The 16,701-nt window shown below is 38.1% G+C and overlaps 2 protein-coding genes across 4 annotated transcripts; one reads left to right on the plus strand and one right to left on the minus strand.

Annotated features, from left to right (window-relative positions):
• Nucleotides 1-704: 704 nt before the first annotated feature.
• LOC109090814 (nucleolysin TIA-1-like) lies at nt 705-6,542 on the minus strand. Of its 2 annotated transcripts, none has more exons than XM_042754487.1 (11): nt 6,305-6,542; nt 5,511-5,607; nt 4,985-5,083; nt 3,901-3,955; nt 3,666-3,753; nt 3,491-3,566; nt 3,237-3,345; nt 3,020-3,115; nt 2,737-2,821; nt 2,524-2,659; nt 705-2,432 (listed from the first exon to the last, which is right to left on the minus strand). In XM_042754487.1, exons 1-11 carry the CDS (start codon nt 6,340-6,342, stop codon nt 2,283-2,285), a joined length of 1,029 nt encoding a protein of 342 aa, XP_042610421.1. In that variant the 5' UTR covers nt 6,343-6,542; the 3' UTR covers nt 705-2,282. The 2 variants fall into 2 exon arrangements, with proteins under 2 accessions (XP_042610421.1, XP_042610418.1); XM_042754484.1 differs by having other exon boundaries at nt 3,020-3,118; nt 6,305-6,540.
• Nucleotides 6,543-8,671: 2,129 nt separating this feature from the next.
• LOC109090815 (microprocessor complex subunit DGCR8-like) lies at nt 8,672-16,699 on the plus strand. 2 transcript variants are annotated; one of them, XM_042754492.1, is made up of 14 exons: nt 8,672-8,827; nt 9,365-10,362; nt 10,680-10,842; nt 11,723-11,865; nt 11,997-12,330; nt 12,420-12,617; nt 12,706-12,807; nt 13,200-13,298; nt 13,409-13,491; nt 13,590-13,690; nt 13,820-13,926; nt 14,008-14,135; nt 14,248-14,361; nt 14,559-16,699. In XM_042754492.1, exons 2-14 carry the CDS (start codon nt 9,667-9,669, stop codon nt 14,640-14,642), a joined length of 2,352 nt encoding a protein of 783 aa, XP_042610426.1. In that variant the 5' UTR covers nt 8,672-8,827; nt 9,365-9,666; the 3' UTR covers nt 14,643-16,699. The 2 variants fall into 2 exon arrangements, with proteins under 2 accessions (XP_042610426.1, XP_042610427.1); XM_042754493.1 differs by lacking the exon at nt 8,672-8,827 and adding an exon at nt 8,848-9,128.
• Nucleotides 16,700-16,701: the final 2 nt, after the last annotated feature.

Consider the following 16,701-nt stretch of genomic DNA (forward strand, 5'->3'; position numbering starts at 1 on the left):
GAGGTGTAGACATATTTCACTTTCATTTGATACCACGTGAAATATTTTCCAAAGTAAAACATTGGCATTTTAGCAAGAGCTAGCATCACTAAGTAGTTACTGAACTGCTGGTGCTCATGCGCTCTGTAATTATTTCAAAGAATCTTGTTAAGTACAGTTAGATAAACTTCTGTATTTGTACCCTACATTGCAGGAGAATTAAAAGAAATGAAATTGGATGGATGTTTTTTAAAAATATTGTGTTTATTAGTTAAATGTTCTTTTGTTTGTTAAGCCTTACAGGAAAACGAGGTAAGTTCTTTTATTTCTACAAATCTAAAATTGCCATTTTGTGTGGTCTTAATTGAGAGCAAAGTGTCAACCAAAGCACTCCAGGCTTTTTTAACAAAGTGGATTATTATTATATTTTTTTATATATTAAACATGAAGTTGAATCTTATTTTTAAGTTTAATAAGATAATTTTTTTAACAATCAGAAATATTTTAAAATGTTAAAAAAGGAATATAAATTAATATTATTGGGATATCGAATTTTGTATAAACATTCGTCTTGTAATCAAAATTCTGAATAAATATATATTGACTAAATGACCATTGCAGAAAGCAACACATCTTACCCCACTCTTCCATAACTCTTCTTTCACCACAAAGCATCATGAATTACTGGTAAATATTCTTTCATTGAACACTCAAGACAACTGAAAGTAGTTTAGAATGGTTATTATTAAGTGTTTTTACACATGGAATATAGTAACTGGAACAACATTAGATGGAAGCATTTAATCGGGGTGTTTCAAAATAACAGTAAACCTCTCTAGCTTTTTACAAATTTAAAAAAAAAATCCCAGTAAGAAAAAGATACATTAAATAACTATGTTGATAAATTTACATGACACAGAAGAAAAAAAAAGGAGAAAGAGAGAGAAAAAAGACAGTTGCTCATTACTTTCAATTTGATCTACTTTATCATTACTCGGTGTTGGGGCCCAGTAAGTAAAAAAAGAGAATGATGGTAAGAGAAAAAAACACCAGTGTCTGGTAAAGAATCTGGCCTTGTGAGCAATTCGAGAGTGTGTGGCTGAAACCCAGGAGTATCTCGCATTTCTTCACCATTCCATATTACTCAAAACGCTGACATTACAATCAGCATCTCAATACAGCAAGGTGGAAGCATGCAAGATCTTGCTTAGTTTTTGTCATTGTCTTTGGCTTGTAAATTCAACAGTGACTCTTGAGGAAGAAGTTTGGGAGGAACAAATCGCATCAATAACTCTAATGAACATGTTTTTTATGGGTTTTACAAGAGATCGTAACAAGAACAGAACTCAGAATGTCCATGCATCGTTACATTACAGATGTTCAACAAACCCTGAATTTACATAGATTTAAAGAAATAATTCACAACCTCATTTTACACAGAATTACAAAAATCTTTACAAAGAGGCTGCAAGCACTGCCATTAACGCTGATTAGCCACTGTGCTGTCACACCCTCAAACGATCCGAGAAAACATGATTTTGTAAAAACATGAAAGGGAAAAAAAAAAAGTTTTAAAATTTGAGCCAAATATTCCATGTTACAAAATGAAGTCTAACGTTTAAATTGAACAAAAAAAGGAAGCATGTTTTCTGCACCTCTGTGTTAATACAACTTGTTAAAAGCTTTAGTAATTGTCCAAAACTTCATCATGAAGTTCCTGAAAGCCCAAGGCCACAGAATAATCTCCTCTATAAATGCAGAATACCTTTATCACTAGGCTTCTTGAGATAAAATATTTTATATTCGATTAACGCAATCACGCATCTCAATTTTTGAAAAACTTTCTTGTAAAAATAAAATGTAAAGCATAGTCATATTGACAAAACAAAAATGAAAGATTTGTGAACAAATCAGTTTTAGAGACAAGAACTCTATACAAAGAGTGCAGTATATTAGACCTCAAACTTTCTACACGTTCGAAGTGTGAGCTAAATTGAGCCTGCAAATTCAACACATTGAAAAGACATTCCATCTGTTGCAAAACTACACAATTAAAGTCCCCGAAATGCAGTACTTTTTTAAAGAAATTCTGAAAACAAAAAAAATCCTGGGGCCTAAAAACAACAAAAAAAGAAAAGACAGGATTCTTTCCAAGTTAATGGTCTGAGTATAATGTACAGTGGGCTGAATGCAGCCCTTTCAACAACCCCTGAACTGGTGTAATGGTGAGTCCCATTGGGCATATTCCACACTTAAGTGGGGTTTAATGATTGGACTGAGGGATTAGTCAGCCACATCTGTACTTATTTATATCCCTGCTGATTCCAGGCCTGCCCATAGACGCCGTAAGTGGGCATCTGCCAGCCGTTGGGCATATACTGACCCATCTGCTGACCGTTGCCGTATGACTGACCCCACTGTCCGTAAGGCTGGGCCGCATAGGTGGGTTTATTCTGTTGTGGAAAAGGAGAAACAGTAAGACTTGAGTTTGCAGCAGGGCAGAGGAAATGTTTCTGAGAGGTCAAGAACAAGGTGAAGGGGTACCTGGGGCATTTGCATCTGTTGCATGGATCTTATATCAGCTGTTTCTTTGCCCCAATAGCACTTTACAATGTGGCCCTCAATGCAGGTCCCATTTACAGACACTATGGCATGGGCAGCACCCTCATGAGAGTCAAACCTAAAAAAAAACATGCTAAATTTCAAGTATATGCAAAAATGAATGATTTAAAGTCATAGAGATGCAGTATGACATACCTCACAAATGAGTAGCCTTTCTCTGGGAAAACCCTGATCTCCATTATCTGCCCGAACGGAGAGAAAGTCTGTCTCATCAGCTGATCTACAGCGGATGAGAAAAACACAGTCAAACATCATATAAAATATTAATCTTTCAAAACACATTTCATCTAACTCTGCTTGAAAGCCTTTTAATTGAATGACATTTATTCATTTACTGAGAGGATGCAAATCCGTTTTAAAAATCGACTAGGTCTTAAAACGCCTACAATATTTAAACAATTACAATATTTAGACAAACCTGACAGGCCAGAAGCAATGCCACCACAATAGACGGTGCAGTTACTAGGACTCGACTGGTTCAGAACCTCCTCATAGGACAAGTGTTTGCTGCTGGCTGCTATAGATCAAAAAGAGACAACATTTTAGAGTAGTATAACACAAAAAAGACACATGAATAAAAAGAAAAACATAAGACAAGAAATGAGAATCCAAAGGAACTGTTTAAACTGACTTGCCTTCATTGTTTGATTTAGGAGCTGATGGCTTCCTTGTGGCCCAGTTTGTTCTGATCTGTCTGCCTCCCAGCCACTGACCATTCATTTGCTGAATAGCATTTTCTGCATCCTATCAGTGGCAACAAAACCAATCAAACTGTTCAATAACAAAAAAGCCATAAAGACAGAAAAATGTACATTCATGTTATCCTGCTGCAGCAGAGTATAACTTTGCCATCATGGCACTTAACACCAAACAACATGCAAACTCTTACCCATTTATTAATAAAGGAGATGAAACCGTATCCTTTAGATTTGCCTGTGGCCAGATCCTTCACCACACGGGCGTCACTGCGTCAAACACATGAACTCAGTAAGAATCCGAATGTTGAGACAATCCAGTTCAGATGAGGCTTAAATCGCACTTGAATTACACAATATTCCACTTACGATATCTTTCCAAACGGAGCAAAGGCTGCTCTGACATCATCTGTTGAGATTTCTGGGCTCAGGTCACCGACAAAGACGTGGAAATGATCTACAATAATGGTTTGAGGAGACACAGTTAGATATTTCACAAACCATCAAGCAAAGGAGAAAAACTATTCATGCTTTACAGTTTGACCACACATGCTCTTATATATACACACATGCATCCATTAGCAACATTCAAGAGGACACTTACTGCTTGTGTCTTTCTTCTGACTGCCCGGCATTGAGGCCCAGTTAACTTTCATATCCTATGAGAGAAAGCAAAGCAGAGACTGGCAGTTTAAGACAAGCACCAGCATAAAACATCATCTTCATCTTACTTAGCCGCATAATATGGCGATTCTCCAAACGCAGAAGAAATAATCTGACAACAAAATAAAAACCCTGGTGATCACTCAGGTTCAAAGAAAAAGGGACTATTAAAAAACTCTGGAATTATTTTCTACATAGTAAAGAGTCTAAATAGCAGACTTACAAAGAAGTGACATTATCAACTTGTATTACTCCTCAAATGGTCCTTCATTACCTGTTGAGGATAAAATATTTGCACTGAATATATTTTTGCCAAGGCTTTGCTAAATTTGAAGGCCTGGTACAGGTGTAGACGATGATAAAGCAAGGCTAGATGCTGACATACATGGGGGCATTCATTTTGTACCCAAAGATGACACAAACAAAAAACAACACATGCTTTGTGGAATTTGAAAAACGACAAAGTAATTAGGCACTCCAATAGATCAATAAAGAATTCTGTGTGACTTTCTGGATAAATATTTTTGCTTATTCGATTATGCATAAAAGAAACTATCAATACAACTGTAATATTTCCAGCTATATTTAAATATTACCATGTTAAAGCCATAAGCTAACACTATGAACATGTGCAGTGAACCCTGTCTATTTTTGACTTTTTTACTGTGCATTGTCATATTGCTGCTGCTTACTTTTTTTTTTTTAATCTGTAAAAGCAGCAATATGCCAAAGAAAATAATGTTTTATCAAAATAAAATAAAATCTATAAACAGCATAAACTGAGTAATTCCTTAGTTGATATACATTGACTTGTATGTTGTAAATGGTTGATGAGATGAAGGGATTTAAAAGAAAGATTTGATGCACAGGTTAAAAGCAACTTACCTGTAAACACACTATAAATGCGCTAGCTAAAGATATTCAGCATGTCATCGCATTAATATAGCTCTGACAAGACATATAAGGGGGGTAACAATTTCAAACCATATCCAATCTATTTTGAGGGTGCGTTTGGAGTATTTTACCTTTCCTAAGATCTTCCTGCCGTTCATGGCAGCCAAAGCTGCAGCAGCGTGTCTGTTCTCATAGAACTCCACAAAGCAGTATGGGTCATTTCCTGCCGTCTGAAAAACACAGAATGAACTGGGTCAAAGTCAAACACCGATCTTGGTAAGTTACGGGTGTCTAGCGTCCCTGCTCTTGTTGATCAATTAATTTTTCCATAACCTTTCAAAGTCATTTGTCATTTTAACAGAACCATTAAGATCATAGACCATTTTATTAACTGAAATGATAAAAATTTATCAAACTGCACATTACTAAGTTCAAGAAACTTTTACTCTACGCAAGAGCAATAACTACACCAGAACATGGATAGAAATATACATTAACTACAGAAATTTATATGGCGTTTTGAGATTCTACTAACTTCCATGACTTTTCCAGGACTGAAAAACACCACTTAAAAAAATATTTCCAGGTTTTCCATGACAGAACAATCCCTGGATTTCAGAGGGGTTTTAAATTTTTTTTTTTTTTTTTTTAACTCACATCAATTATCATTTTACAGTTCTTGCAGGGGCCGATCTGGGAGAACACTTGCAGGATGAGGGCCTCCGTAACGTCCCTGGAGAGGTTCCCGACATACCTAAAAACACAGAAGAGCACAGCACACTGAGAAACACGGTCTATGCGTCGCGGTTTTCCTCTCTGTCTCACACCAGCCTCACATTCCGCGGGGTTTCTTTTCTGCCACGTTTTCAGCGCACGAGAGCGAACAGCTAACATGATCCAAAAGCTCAATATATATGAGAGAATCCACACATAGTAAACCAGCTGTCTGTCTGATTCAAGATTTTACACCAGAGTTACGTGTAATAAGGGGGATATGATAACTGTGGGGGGATATGGTAACATTTAAGCGTGTTTTTTTTAGTTAGCTCATTGGGTAACGGAAACTTAGCGCTACAAACGGAACTTGTGTGCTGGCAAAAGCATCTTCTGCACCGTAATTAGACATAATGTGGACAGATTAGTTCATCCATTTGTACATAACCGGATAAATTAAAATAAGATTAAGGGAATCACTGTATTCTTCACCCCTACCTCTGCTAGGCTCGGTTCATGTTTGTGTAGCCGGCTTGTGCTATAGGGACTGAAAACATGGACGCCCATATAACACTTCATATGTAACATTAAGAGTAGTTAACGGACTTAACGTACTCTCGAGCTGATTATCTGAAGTTTGGCGTGCTGCGCTTGCGACCTGTGCGCCGCTTAACTAAACGTGTTTGGACACGAGTTGGGCTTCGAAAAGTGGCCGACTAAACTACAGCAGCACTTACAATGTCTTGGGCTGGTCCTCGTCCATCATCATCATCATGGTGGTGAGAAAAGGTTGACGCTTTGATTAAAACCTGCTCTGTTATAACGTTCGAGTTGATGAAGCTTCAGTGATTTCAAGTTGTTAGTTAACGCGAATTTACTGGAATAACTTCCTCTGACGTTACTCGTGAAGCGTCATCACACGACGTTGCAAGCGCTCTTCTTTAGCGGCTGCTGTTCCTGGAGAACGAACCCGATTACTGCCCCCTATCTTCTTTTTCTTCTTTTGTGTTTAATGGCGATGGGCAAACCAGCTTACTGCCCCCCCTCAGGTCATACGCTGACCCTGATGACAGCACGACCGACTCATTCCGGCGAATCGGTTCTTTCAATTCAGTGATTCTTTTACGTTATGTCTTATCATATGCTCCCCGAAATCCCGGCGAGACATATTAACTGCTCTAAACGTTTCAATTAACCTTTATTTATAAGGGCATTCATTATTATTTCATATGTCCCAGTTTATTTTGTTGAAGCCATTATTCTTCTTACAAAAACATTTAGAAAATCTGTTAAATGTTCATATTGTTAGTGTTAACACACACTACTGTTAGTGTTATCTGTATGCACCGGGGGTCTGAGAGTAACGCAATTTCGATTCTCTGTATGTATGTACTGTACATGTGGAAGAATTGACAATAAAGCAGACTTGATATTCAATTAGCATCTAAAACTACTAAAACTGATACTGATAGCTTACTAAAACTCATATACAGTTCTTGGTGTTCAGTCTGATTTGGAAATGAATTGTTCTATCATTAAAGCCATTCTGTGTGGAACGAGGGTAACGGCTGTCAGTAACCTGTTATGGTTACATAAAAGAAAAGTGCTTTATAGAATATAAAACAAGAGGAGGCTAGACATCACTAGAGTGAATTTGGGTAACAATTTGGGTGTGAAATAATGGTTTTCAGTAACATATTACACTGCATAACTTAATCGGATTCTGTGTATCTCTGTGTGTGTTCACATAAAACCAAATTGCATTTTATATACTAGAAAGCATTTTGCATTTATTATGTCTAGCCTTGAGGAGGCTAGACATGATCAGAGGTAATTGGGTACCATTCTGTATAAAATAGAGTAGGATAACAGATTTTGGTAACCTTTTAGGCAGGATTCACTGTCCCTGTGTCTCTGAAGCTGTTTACATCCAGGGGCCAGTTGCATAAACTTTAAACTGGCCTTGTAGGCACTATGTTAAGACAAACTAGTCTGACCCGCTAACAGCCGAGTGATGAGTCTTACTCTTCTGATTCAGGTTAGACAAATATTTTTTTTTTTTTTTTTCTTCTGATTCAGGTTAGACAAATATTTTTTTTTTTTTTTTGTAGAAGAATAAAATATTGTTAAGTAGGCTTTTCGGATTTGGTGACACTGTATGTATGTCTGTTCACATCAAAGCAAATTGCTTTCTTAAATAAGAAAAAGGTTAAACATCACTAGAGTGAATTTGGGTAACATTAAAGCCATTCAGTGTGAAATAGAGTGGGTAATGAATTTCGGTAACCAAAAATCTATTAAAGTAAATGGACCAGTTCTACAGCACCATGTTTATGCCATAGACAGTATAAAACAGGTTTCTCTGTACCGGAATTCGGACAGCACTACAAAATGGCTGACACCCGATATAGTGCACTATATAGTGTATAGGGAGCGGTTTCGGACACAGCTCTAGTCACAAGGCTTGTTCGAGATGCATCGGTGCTGCGCAGACCGATCGGCGTATGACATCAAAGTATCGCGAGAGCGATTCAGAAGCTTAAAGAGCCGTCTGCTCTCCAGTCACTCTCGCGGTACTTTGATGTCACACGCCGATCGGTCTGCGCAGCGCCGATGCATCTCGAAGGCCCTGTCCAAATCGCACCCTAAACCCTCGCGGTCTTCCTCTGAGTACACATTTTCGTGATGTAGCCTAATGCCGCTTTGACTGTCGGGTAGAAGTCTGCTGCGGAGCTCGCCCCAGTGCCTACAAATTGCATTTAGCAAGAAAAACGTGTAACAGCTTTGCCCACTAAATATAAACTATAATACCATGACATAAACATTCATCCAAATTACATGCCTGTTGCTTTCACTGATCACTGCCACATATCACATGTTGTTCCATACAGTCCTGTCGCTGTGCAGTCATGCACTCATGTGATAAATAATTCTACAATGCGTGCAAATGATATCAGAAGCGAGATTATCTGATATTTTATCATGTCTGCTAATGTTGTGGTGTTGCATGTTATTTCACCAAGCCATGCAACAAATAAATAGTTTCAACTCTTTCACATCTGAAGCAAATTTCAGTAAAAACGGAATTATGTTGGTCCAATCACACGTAACGTAGACACCGGTTGAGAGGCGTGTTCATCAGATCCCCTGATGCTGCTCCGCGGTGAAGATGGCGGAGAGAGGAGACGGCCATCTGAAACCAATAAACGGAAAAACCATTTGATTGCATGCAGTCTTTCGTAGAGCATTTGTGTAGTTAGGTGAGTAAAAGAAAATAATTTGTAGAAAGCACGCTGATATTGACTCCTGTCGACATTTAGCTGATTCACGCGTGGTTCGGTTGCCGCACACGGCTTCTTATTTGGGCTAACACGGACGAACTAATCGAGGCATAGATCAGTTTTTGCTAAAACCAAAGAAAAGGCGCGCACATAATTGATTTAAAAACCAGTAATGAGACGCAAAATTGCACTTTTTTAATATCTGCGTGATGAGATGTATCCATATTGACTTATTTTTCTCCTAGCCGACCAATTAGCAAAGGCCTTCAGAGCTTATATGGTTCGTAATAAAATCCTACAAATACAGTGTTTATTTACTGACCTGTTTATTTAGCAACAGCAACTAATTTTAATCTCGACATGCAAATGAACAATTCATCTGTTGTGTTAATACAGTTTTCTGTGGCATACATTTGTGAGTTAATAAAAGGTGCATCTGAGAAGTTTTACCAGTTAAATCCAGTTCTGTAGTGCTCTTTGAATGCCTCTTGACTGTATTTTTTCTCTTTCTTTCAGTGCTGATCTGGCCTCCCAGGATGGACAGTGCTTAGATGTGGGCAACGTTTAAGCTGAATGCATTGTGATTTCCAATAATTGAGACAGTAATTTCTAAAAAGCTGTCTTCATTAATGAAAAGAACAATGTAGTCAGCTTAGCATATTCAACCGTGTACAAGAATATTGTTGAATAGGTGTCTTAAACTGTGTAATATATTCATGCATGTATTAGGGCTGCAATTTTTTAGCTAAATTAGGCAGATCCCTTCCCACTTGCATTCTCGCATAGTTTTTAATACAGCTCTTTTTAAGAAATTAAACATGGATGTCAATGAGATTTTACCTCCGCTCCCATTGGAGCCACCAGACGCAGTATTGGCGGGGAATGATTACAGTAAAGCACCTCCACCACCTCCCCTGCAAACGTCCAGTGACGCAGAGGAAATGGACGTTAGCTCTGGTGGTGATGGACACCAACACACCCCAGCAGTGGACAGGGACAAACAGCTCCTCCTCAACAAGCGCACATTGTCCATTAGTAGTCACCCATCAGGTAGTCTTGACCCCATGGCCACGTGCCCTAGAACCGCTCGCCATGCTCCCCCAGTTACAAATTTCTTACCTGATCTCAAACTCCTCAAAGATGTAAAGATCAGCGTCAGTTTCTCAGACAGCAGTAAGAGCAAAGACAGGAAGGTGTTGTACACTGGTTTGGGGCAGGTTAGAGATGAAGACCGGGGCCTAGAGGGCCTGAATGGTGAATTGCATGATTCTTTAGAGCAGAGAAGTGTGCCAGGCAGCTCGTCTATGAGCACTGGTTCCTTAAGGTTAGCTAGAAACAGTGAAGAGCTGGAAACTGAGCAGGAGAACAAGGTTGAGTTTGCCGTGTTGGATGACCTGGAAGACTTCAGTGAGAACTTTCTGGAAATTGAAGACGGAGAACCGAGTGGTTTCAGGTCTCAGATGATAGTTCAGCAGGAGCAAGCGCACGAGGAGGATCTGAATTACTCCTATGAGGTAAAATGCATAGTCTTGTTATGCCCTCTTTGATCATTTTCTTTGTTAAAATTGAAACATTACATTGTGATGTAGGCTAATTAAAGCCAACTAAACCTGTATATGCCATGATTCAAAACATCTCCTGAAATGTGCATCTACCACAAATAGAGCATGTGTCCTTTATTCATCAGGAAGGATCCTGGAGTGTAACAAGGTGGTCCATTCAAAGAAGATTTGAATTACAGCTCACAAAATGGGCTTGATTCAAATCTTGACGTACATTTAGTTGATGAAGTGTCAGTGGCAGCCAGTTACTAACCCACCTACTCTTCCAGGAGGACTTTGACAATGATGTAGATGCCCTGCTGGAGGAAGGCATGCCTATGCCCAAGAAGAGGCGTCTGGCTGAAGACAAGTACGCTGGAGACAGTGACCACCATTCAGATGGGGAGGCCGGAGTTCAGCCCATGATGACCAAAATTAAGACGGTTCTTAAGAGTGAGCCTCAGAAACTCTTGGTTAACTCATAGAAAGTTTAACTGGAAGTTATAATCACTGTTGCTACACTGTTAAAATGTTAAGATTTAAAGATTTAGACATCCTGACATTTACATAACTACACAAAGATTATGGCTGTTTTCAAACCAGTTGTAGTTTTCTGTACTTTTTAATCTGAGTTTGTATTATTGTGCTGTTAAAAAGTTTAACTTTTTTTTTTGTTTAATTAAAAAAAAAAAAAACTTAATACAAAACTTGTATTAAAATCTGTAAAAGAAAAAAAAAAGTACTCTCCAAGGCTTGGTTTATTTAATCAAGAATACTGTAAGTATTAATATAAAAGTAAAATTCTAGTAATTATTATTCAAATTAATTAATACAATTAAAGTAATTCTAATATGTTGATTTGGTGCTCAGAAAAACATTGTCAGTGATGAACACTTGTGCTGCTTAATATTTCTGTGGAAACTGATACACCCCCCAACTTTACTGAATAGAAAATTAAAAGGTCCAGAATTGATTTTAAATAGAACTCTTGTAGCAATGTGAAAGTCGTAACTGTTATTTGATTAATTTAATGCATCCTTGAAGGATATGTGATCATTTCTGACATTTGAACAGTAGTGTATATTCTCTATTAGACCAAGTAATTTGTTAGCATTTTTATTTTCCTTTATTTTGGTGTCATGGAAATGTATTTTAGTTTCAGGTTTTCCAAATGATAAATTTTTTCATTTTAGTTTAACAGTAACACTAATTCAAACCTTTAAAAAAAAAAAAAAACTACATAGGATTCTAGGTGACTGTAGCTGCTTTTCTTTTAGTAATGCACATAATAATAATAATAATAATAATAATAATAATAATAATTTTTTTTTAGGCCGCGGGCGTCCACCAACTGAGCCATTACCCGATGGGTGGATCATGACATTCCATAACTCTGGCATTCCAGTCTACCTCCACCGGGAAACCAGAGTTGTAACCTGGTCTAGACCTTACTTCCTTGGAACAGGAAGCATTAGGGTAATAGGTTTGACTCCTCTAAGATATGAGACTTTTATAATATTTGTCTTATTGTATAATTTCTGCTTAAAAGTTGAATGCTTTGCATTCTCATGCACCTCATCCCTGTGTTCTACTCATTTTCCCCCTAGAAACATGACCCACCAACCAGTAGCATTCCCTGCTTACACTATAAGAAAATGAAGGATCAAGAAGAAAGGGAACAGAATGGAGAGGTGACTCCAACTGCAGAGGTGTCTCCAGTGAAATCTGGAGATGAGGGTGTCACATTGGAGAGAGCTGATGAGCCTGACTCTACTGCCACAGAAGAGCCGACAGGTAGAGCAACATCAGAAGATCCAGAGCTTGACCTCATGGAGCCAGGAGGATCTTCAGAAGGGAAGGACAGCCAAGCTAATGATACTGCACAAGGAGCGCTGGGCCAGGTCAAAGCCAAGGTGGAGGTCTGCAAAGATGAGTCTGTTGGTAAGAGGCTGAGGTTTCACATTCTCTTGTGCATAAGTTTAAAATCCACATGGTTTTTAAACCCTCTCTTCTTGTGTCTTCTACCCCAGACATTGAAGAGTTTAGAAGCTACTTGGAGAAGTGCTTTGATTTTGAGCAAGTGACGGTGAAGAAGTTTCGCACTTGGGCTGAGCGCAGACAGTTCAACAGGGACATGAAGAGGAAACAGGCCGAGTCTGAGAGGCCCATCCTACCAGCCAATCAGAAGCTCATCACACTCTCCGTACAAGACGCCCCAACAAAGAAAGGTACTTGTCTGAGTCATTCCACTAAAGTATTGAGTAGTACACTACAACATGTGGTGTTTTAACAAGACTGACCATATTTATATTTCAGAGTTTATCATCAACCCCAACGGGAAGTCAGAAGTGTGCATTTTACACGAGTATATGCAAAGAGTACTCAAAGTGCGACCAGTTTACAACTTTTTTGAATGTGGTAAGTAGCATAATGCGTAAGACTAAAATTACAATTGAGAAACCGTTTGAAGCTGTGAAAAAATAATAATAAGCACGTGTTTAATTATTTTTTGCTAAATTTGCATATCTGCAGTAGCATTTACAATTATGCTAATGAGCTCGCTTGGCGGAAAAATGGGTTGAGATTTTTATCGATGTACTTAAAATGTTATAATGCTGTTGTGAAAGCAGTGAACCACTTAAGACATTTTGGGCTTGATGTAACTAACAGCTCTCTCTAACCATGATAAATTTGCATTAATAATATATAGCCTGTGGTGGCACAATGATTTTACTTTGTGTGTTTGGTTGCTTTTTTTTTATTTTTTATATAGAGGTCTTAATATAATTTGTTTTTGTTTTTTTGCCTAGAAAACCCAAGTGAACCCTTCGGAGCCTCAGTCATTATAGACGGTGTTACATATGGCACAGGAACAGCAAGTAGTAAAAAACTCGCCAAGAATAAAGCTGGTACCTTTTCCCCCTTATATCTTCCTCTGAATGAGCAATGTGTAGATTACCGCAAATATTTATTTTACTGAAGAATATAAGTATTTATATTGTCATTCTCTTTGTGACAGCTCGAGCAACACTGGAGATCCTCATTCCTGACTTTGTGAAGCAGACGTCTGAGGAGAAGCCCGTAGAGGGAGATGAACTGGAGGTACTGCTCTTCTGAATAAAATGACTGATTCGATCTTTAGTCAGAGTTTCATTCTTTGTGGTATTTATGGATGTTTATTTTCTTTTCCAATCCCACAGTATTTTAATCATATCAGTATTGAAGATTCAAGAGTGTATGAGCTGACCAACAAAGCAGGTTTACTCTCACCATATCAGATTCTTCATGAGTGCCTTAAGAGGTGTGTTATGATATTGGTTATCATTTGATTACAAAGACAATTCAGTATTACAGGAAACACATTTGTCGTCATGATGTCATCATGCCTGATTGAAAAGCAGCTGAAGATCTGTTGTTGTCTGTTCCATAGAAACCATGGCATGGGTGACACCAGCATCAAGTTTGAAGTGATTCCAGGAAAGAACCAAAAGAGTGAATACGTCATGACATGCGGGAAGCACACTGTACGCGGCTGGTGTGAGTATCTGTGCTTGGTTTCATTTAGAGCACTAGAATCACAAACAACAAAGCTAATACTGTTGCTCTTGATGACTGCAGGTAAAAATAAGAGGGTTGGAAAGCAGCTGGCTTCACAGAAGATTCTTCAGATGCTTCATCCTCACGTCAAGAACTGGGGCTCACTGCTGCGCATGTACGGCAGAGAAAGCAACAAGATGGTTAAGAAGGTCAGCACTGTTATTTGTCAGAACCCACTCTGCATTTAAGATATTAAATATGAGGGGAATATTTTATGTGGCTGAGAAAAGTTGTAATGTTGTATTCTTGCGTCGTCTTCAGGAGAACTCTGATAAGAGCGTGATTGAGCTTCAGCAGTATGCCAAAAAGAACAAGCCAAATCTTCACATCCTCAACAAACTACGGGAAGAGATGATGAAGCTGGCTCAAGAAAGGGTACAGCTACAAATTTATGACATCTTCCAGCCAAATCTTGCACTTCAGATCAATAGAGTTGGCTTAAGATTAAAGACATCCCATTTGGATGAGCTGATCCCTTCCAGTCAATCAAAATAAATAGAGTAAATTGACAGCTTTCTAGTGCATACTCATTTGTGTATATGTTTTTTTTTTTTTTTTTTTTTTTTTTTCAGGAGGAGGCAAGAAAGAAGCCGAAGATGACTATAATGGAGTCGGCTCAACCTGGCAGTGAACCTCTGTGTACTGTTGACGTCTAACAAACCCTAGTTCAGCATGTTGTGATAGCACATAGCACTGACCCATGGTAATAGTTCTATAACAAAAGGTCACCCTACCATTACTGACTTATGCATTACTTTCGAGTGCAAAATGGCAATACTAGTTACATTTGTATTATGAGATTTATGAGCTCTGTTCTCAATCCAATTATTGCCCATAATGTATGGATTTGGTAATAGTCATATACATGCACTAAGGGAAGGTAGAATAAGCATTAAATACCTCCAGATGCACTTCTGCTCCGGAAAGTGCACAAATATAATGACCGCTATTCACAAATAATATGCCTACATTAAGGTAACTCGTACAAATGAAGTATATTAAATATTACAGAAGCTTTTAAGTTTGTGGCTTTTAGATGTTAATAAAAATAATGCTTTTTCCATCCTTAAACTGCACATTCATTTCATATTTAATGTGGAACTACAGATTGCACATGACGGACTGTATATCATTACTCATAACTAATGCATTTGGACAGATAGGCCTGTAATTTTACAAGGATTTGTTCCTTTATGTCAGCTTCTGTGGCATGCAGAGTTGTTCATTCACGTGCACGTGATCTTTTTACTGGGAAATTGGGTTCATAATGGCTTAAAGTGTGTGGGTTTTCTTCAGTGGCCATGTCTAGTTCTTATTGGGATGTGAGGCATTTAAATGTATTTCTAAAGCATTTCATGTGCACACTTTCCTTCCAACTGCTGTTAAGAAATGCACTAATGTTGGAACTATTTGCTTGTGTGAAATGAACAACCTTTGCGTTTTTGTTTTAAATAAGGAGTGATGCATACCAATGGTTATCTTTACCAGTTGCTCCACTTATTCAGAAAGCACTGCAAAGAAAACACAAGCACAAGTGTTTGAGGTACTGTAGTTAGTTGAGGAACAAGACATCAGGGAGATAGGATGCTAGTGTGCGCTACTTTAGTTATCTATTTTTGTTGTTGTTACATTTACATGCTCTGATATAATCTAGCTCTTGCATTAGAGACTGGTTGGCAGTCTTCAGTAGAAAAATGGTATATGTTGCCTTAGTTTTTTCCCTTTTTATTAATGGTACCTTGTTTCAAAAGGGAAACGCCTCACTTGAGTCTGCATTTGTAATACTGTATGTTACGTATTTGCTGTGGAGTCATGCTGGCTTTCTTGCATTGATATTTTAGGGGAAAAAATGCCTTCTATGCATGTGCTTTTGTTGTTTGTCTTAAATTCTTCGGTATGGTTTTGTGGTCATTTGCTGCGGTGGGTGATTTGTGTGCTCATTTTACTCCGCTCTTATGTTGGTGTATTAAATAGTTTGAACTCATTCATTATTTCACAAGGCAGTCTACCTAAAAACAAAGGCGGTAACTCCGTACCTTGAAGAAAATCAAATCATGTCATTATATTCAATAGCTCGAAGAACAGTGTGAACCAAAGCTTTGTCTTATGCATTTTTATAGAATATTGCTATATAGCTATTCATTAAATATTTAACCTATATGTAACAAAATATTAAATAAAAAATGCAATAACTGCTGGATTGAAATATGGTCCCTGTTTAAAGAAAACCACCACTTCCCCTGAAACTGTCAGGGGGGAAAAAATATTCTAGCCTTAAGATATGACACGAAGGTGAAAGTCTGTTGAACACTGAGTCGGGGGGGAATCAGGTTTTCTTGGGACAGCGACTAAAAACTGCAGTGCACTGTCATTGAATCTAGTATTTTAGTTTGTGTGCTTCTGAATGTTAACTGCATTTGTGAAGGCAATTTCCTGTTTTCCATGAGCACAAGGCTGCTGCCATACTAAGAGTGCTTAGAGAATATGCTTTCCCAATAAACGTCTGGAGTGTACGACTTGTCCTGTCAGTCTTGCTAAGTGTGTATTAGTTGTCTGAAGAATTGCGTGCTTTTTAGTCGCTATCATTGAAGGGATTGTGTTGGATGATTTAGCTGCAAGTAATGCTGCCTAAAATGTTCTTTTAATGTGACACAATCGCTGATACAGTACACAGTGACTTGTTTATGCAAATAAATTGATGACCAGAAACCGATG

Source organism: Cyprinus carpio, chromosome A5 (assembly GCF_018340385.1).
Source record: "Cyprinus carpio isolate SPL01 chromosome A5, ASM1834038v1, whole genome shotgun sequence".
Lineage (NCBI taxonomy): Eukaryota > Metazoa > Chordata > Actinopteri > Cypriniformes > Cyprinidae > Cyprinus > Cyprinus carpio.

Coding starts and splice junctions, on each gene's coding strand:
- LOC109090814 (XM_042754484.1), bottom strand. CDS start 6,342: ATGATGATGATGATGGACGAGGACCAGCCCAAGACATT. Junction 5,084..5,510: donor ACTGTAAAATGATAATTGAT/GTGAGTTAAAAA, acceptor TGTGTTTTTCAG/ACGGCAGGAAATGACCCATA. Junction 3,346..3,490: donor TCTCCTTTATTAATAAATGG/GTAAGAGTTTGC, acceptor TGCCACTGATAG/GATGCAGAAAATGCTATTCA.
- LOC109090815 (XM_042754492.1), top strand. CDS start 9,667: ATGGATGTCAATGAGATTTTACCTCCGCTCCCATTGGAGCCACCAGAC. Junction 12,618..12,705: donor AGACGCCCCAACAAAGAAAG/GTACTTGTCTGA, acceptor TTTATATTTCAG/AGTTTATCATCAACCCCAAC. Junction 13,299..13,408: donor ACTCGCCAAGAATAAAGCTG/GTACCTTTTCCC, acceptor TCTTTGTGACAG/CTCGAGCAACACTGGAGATC.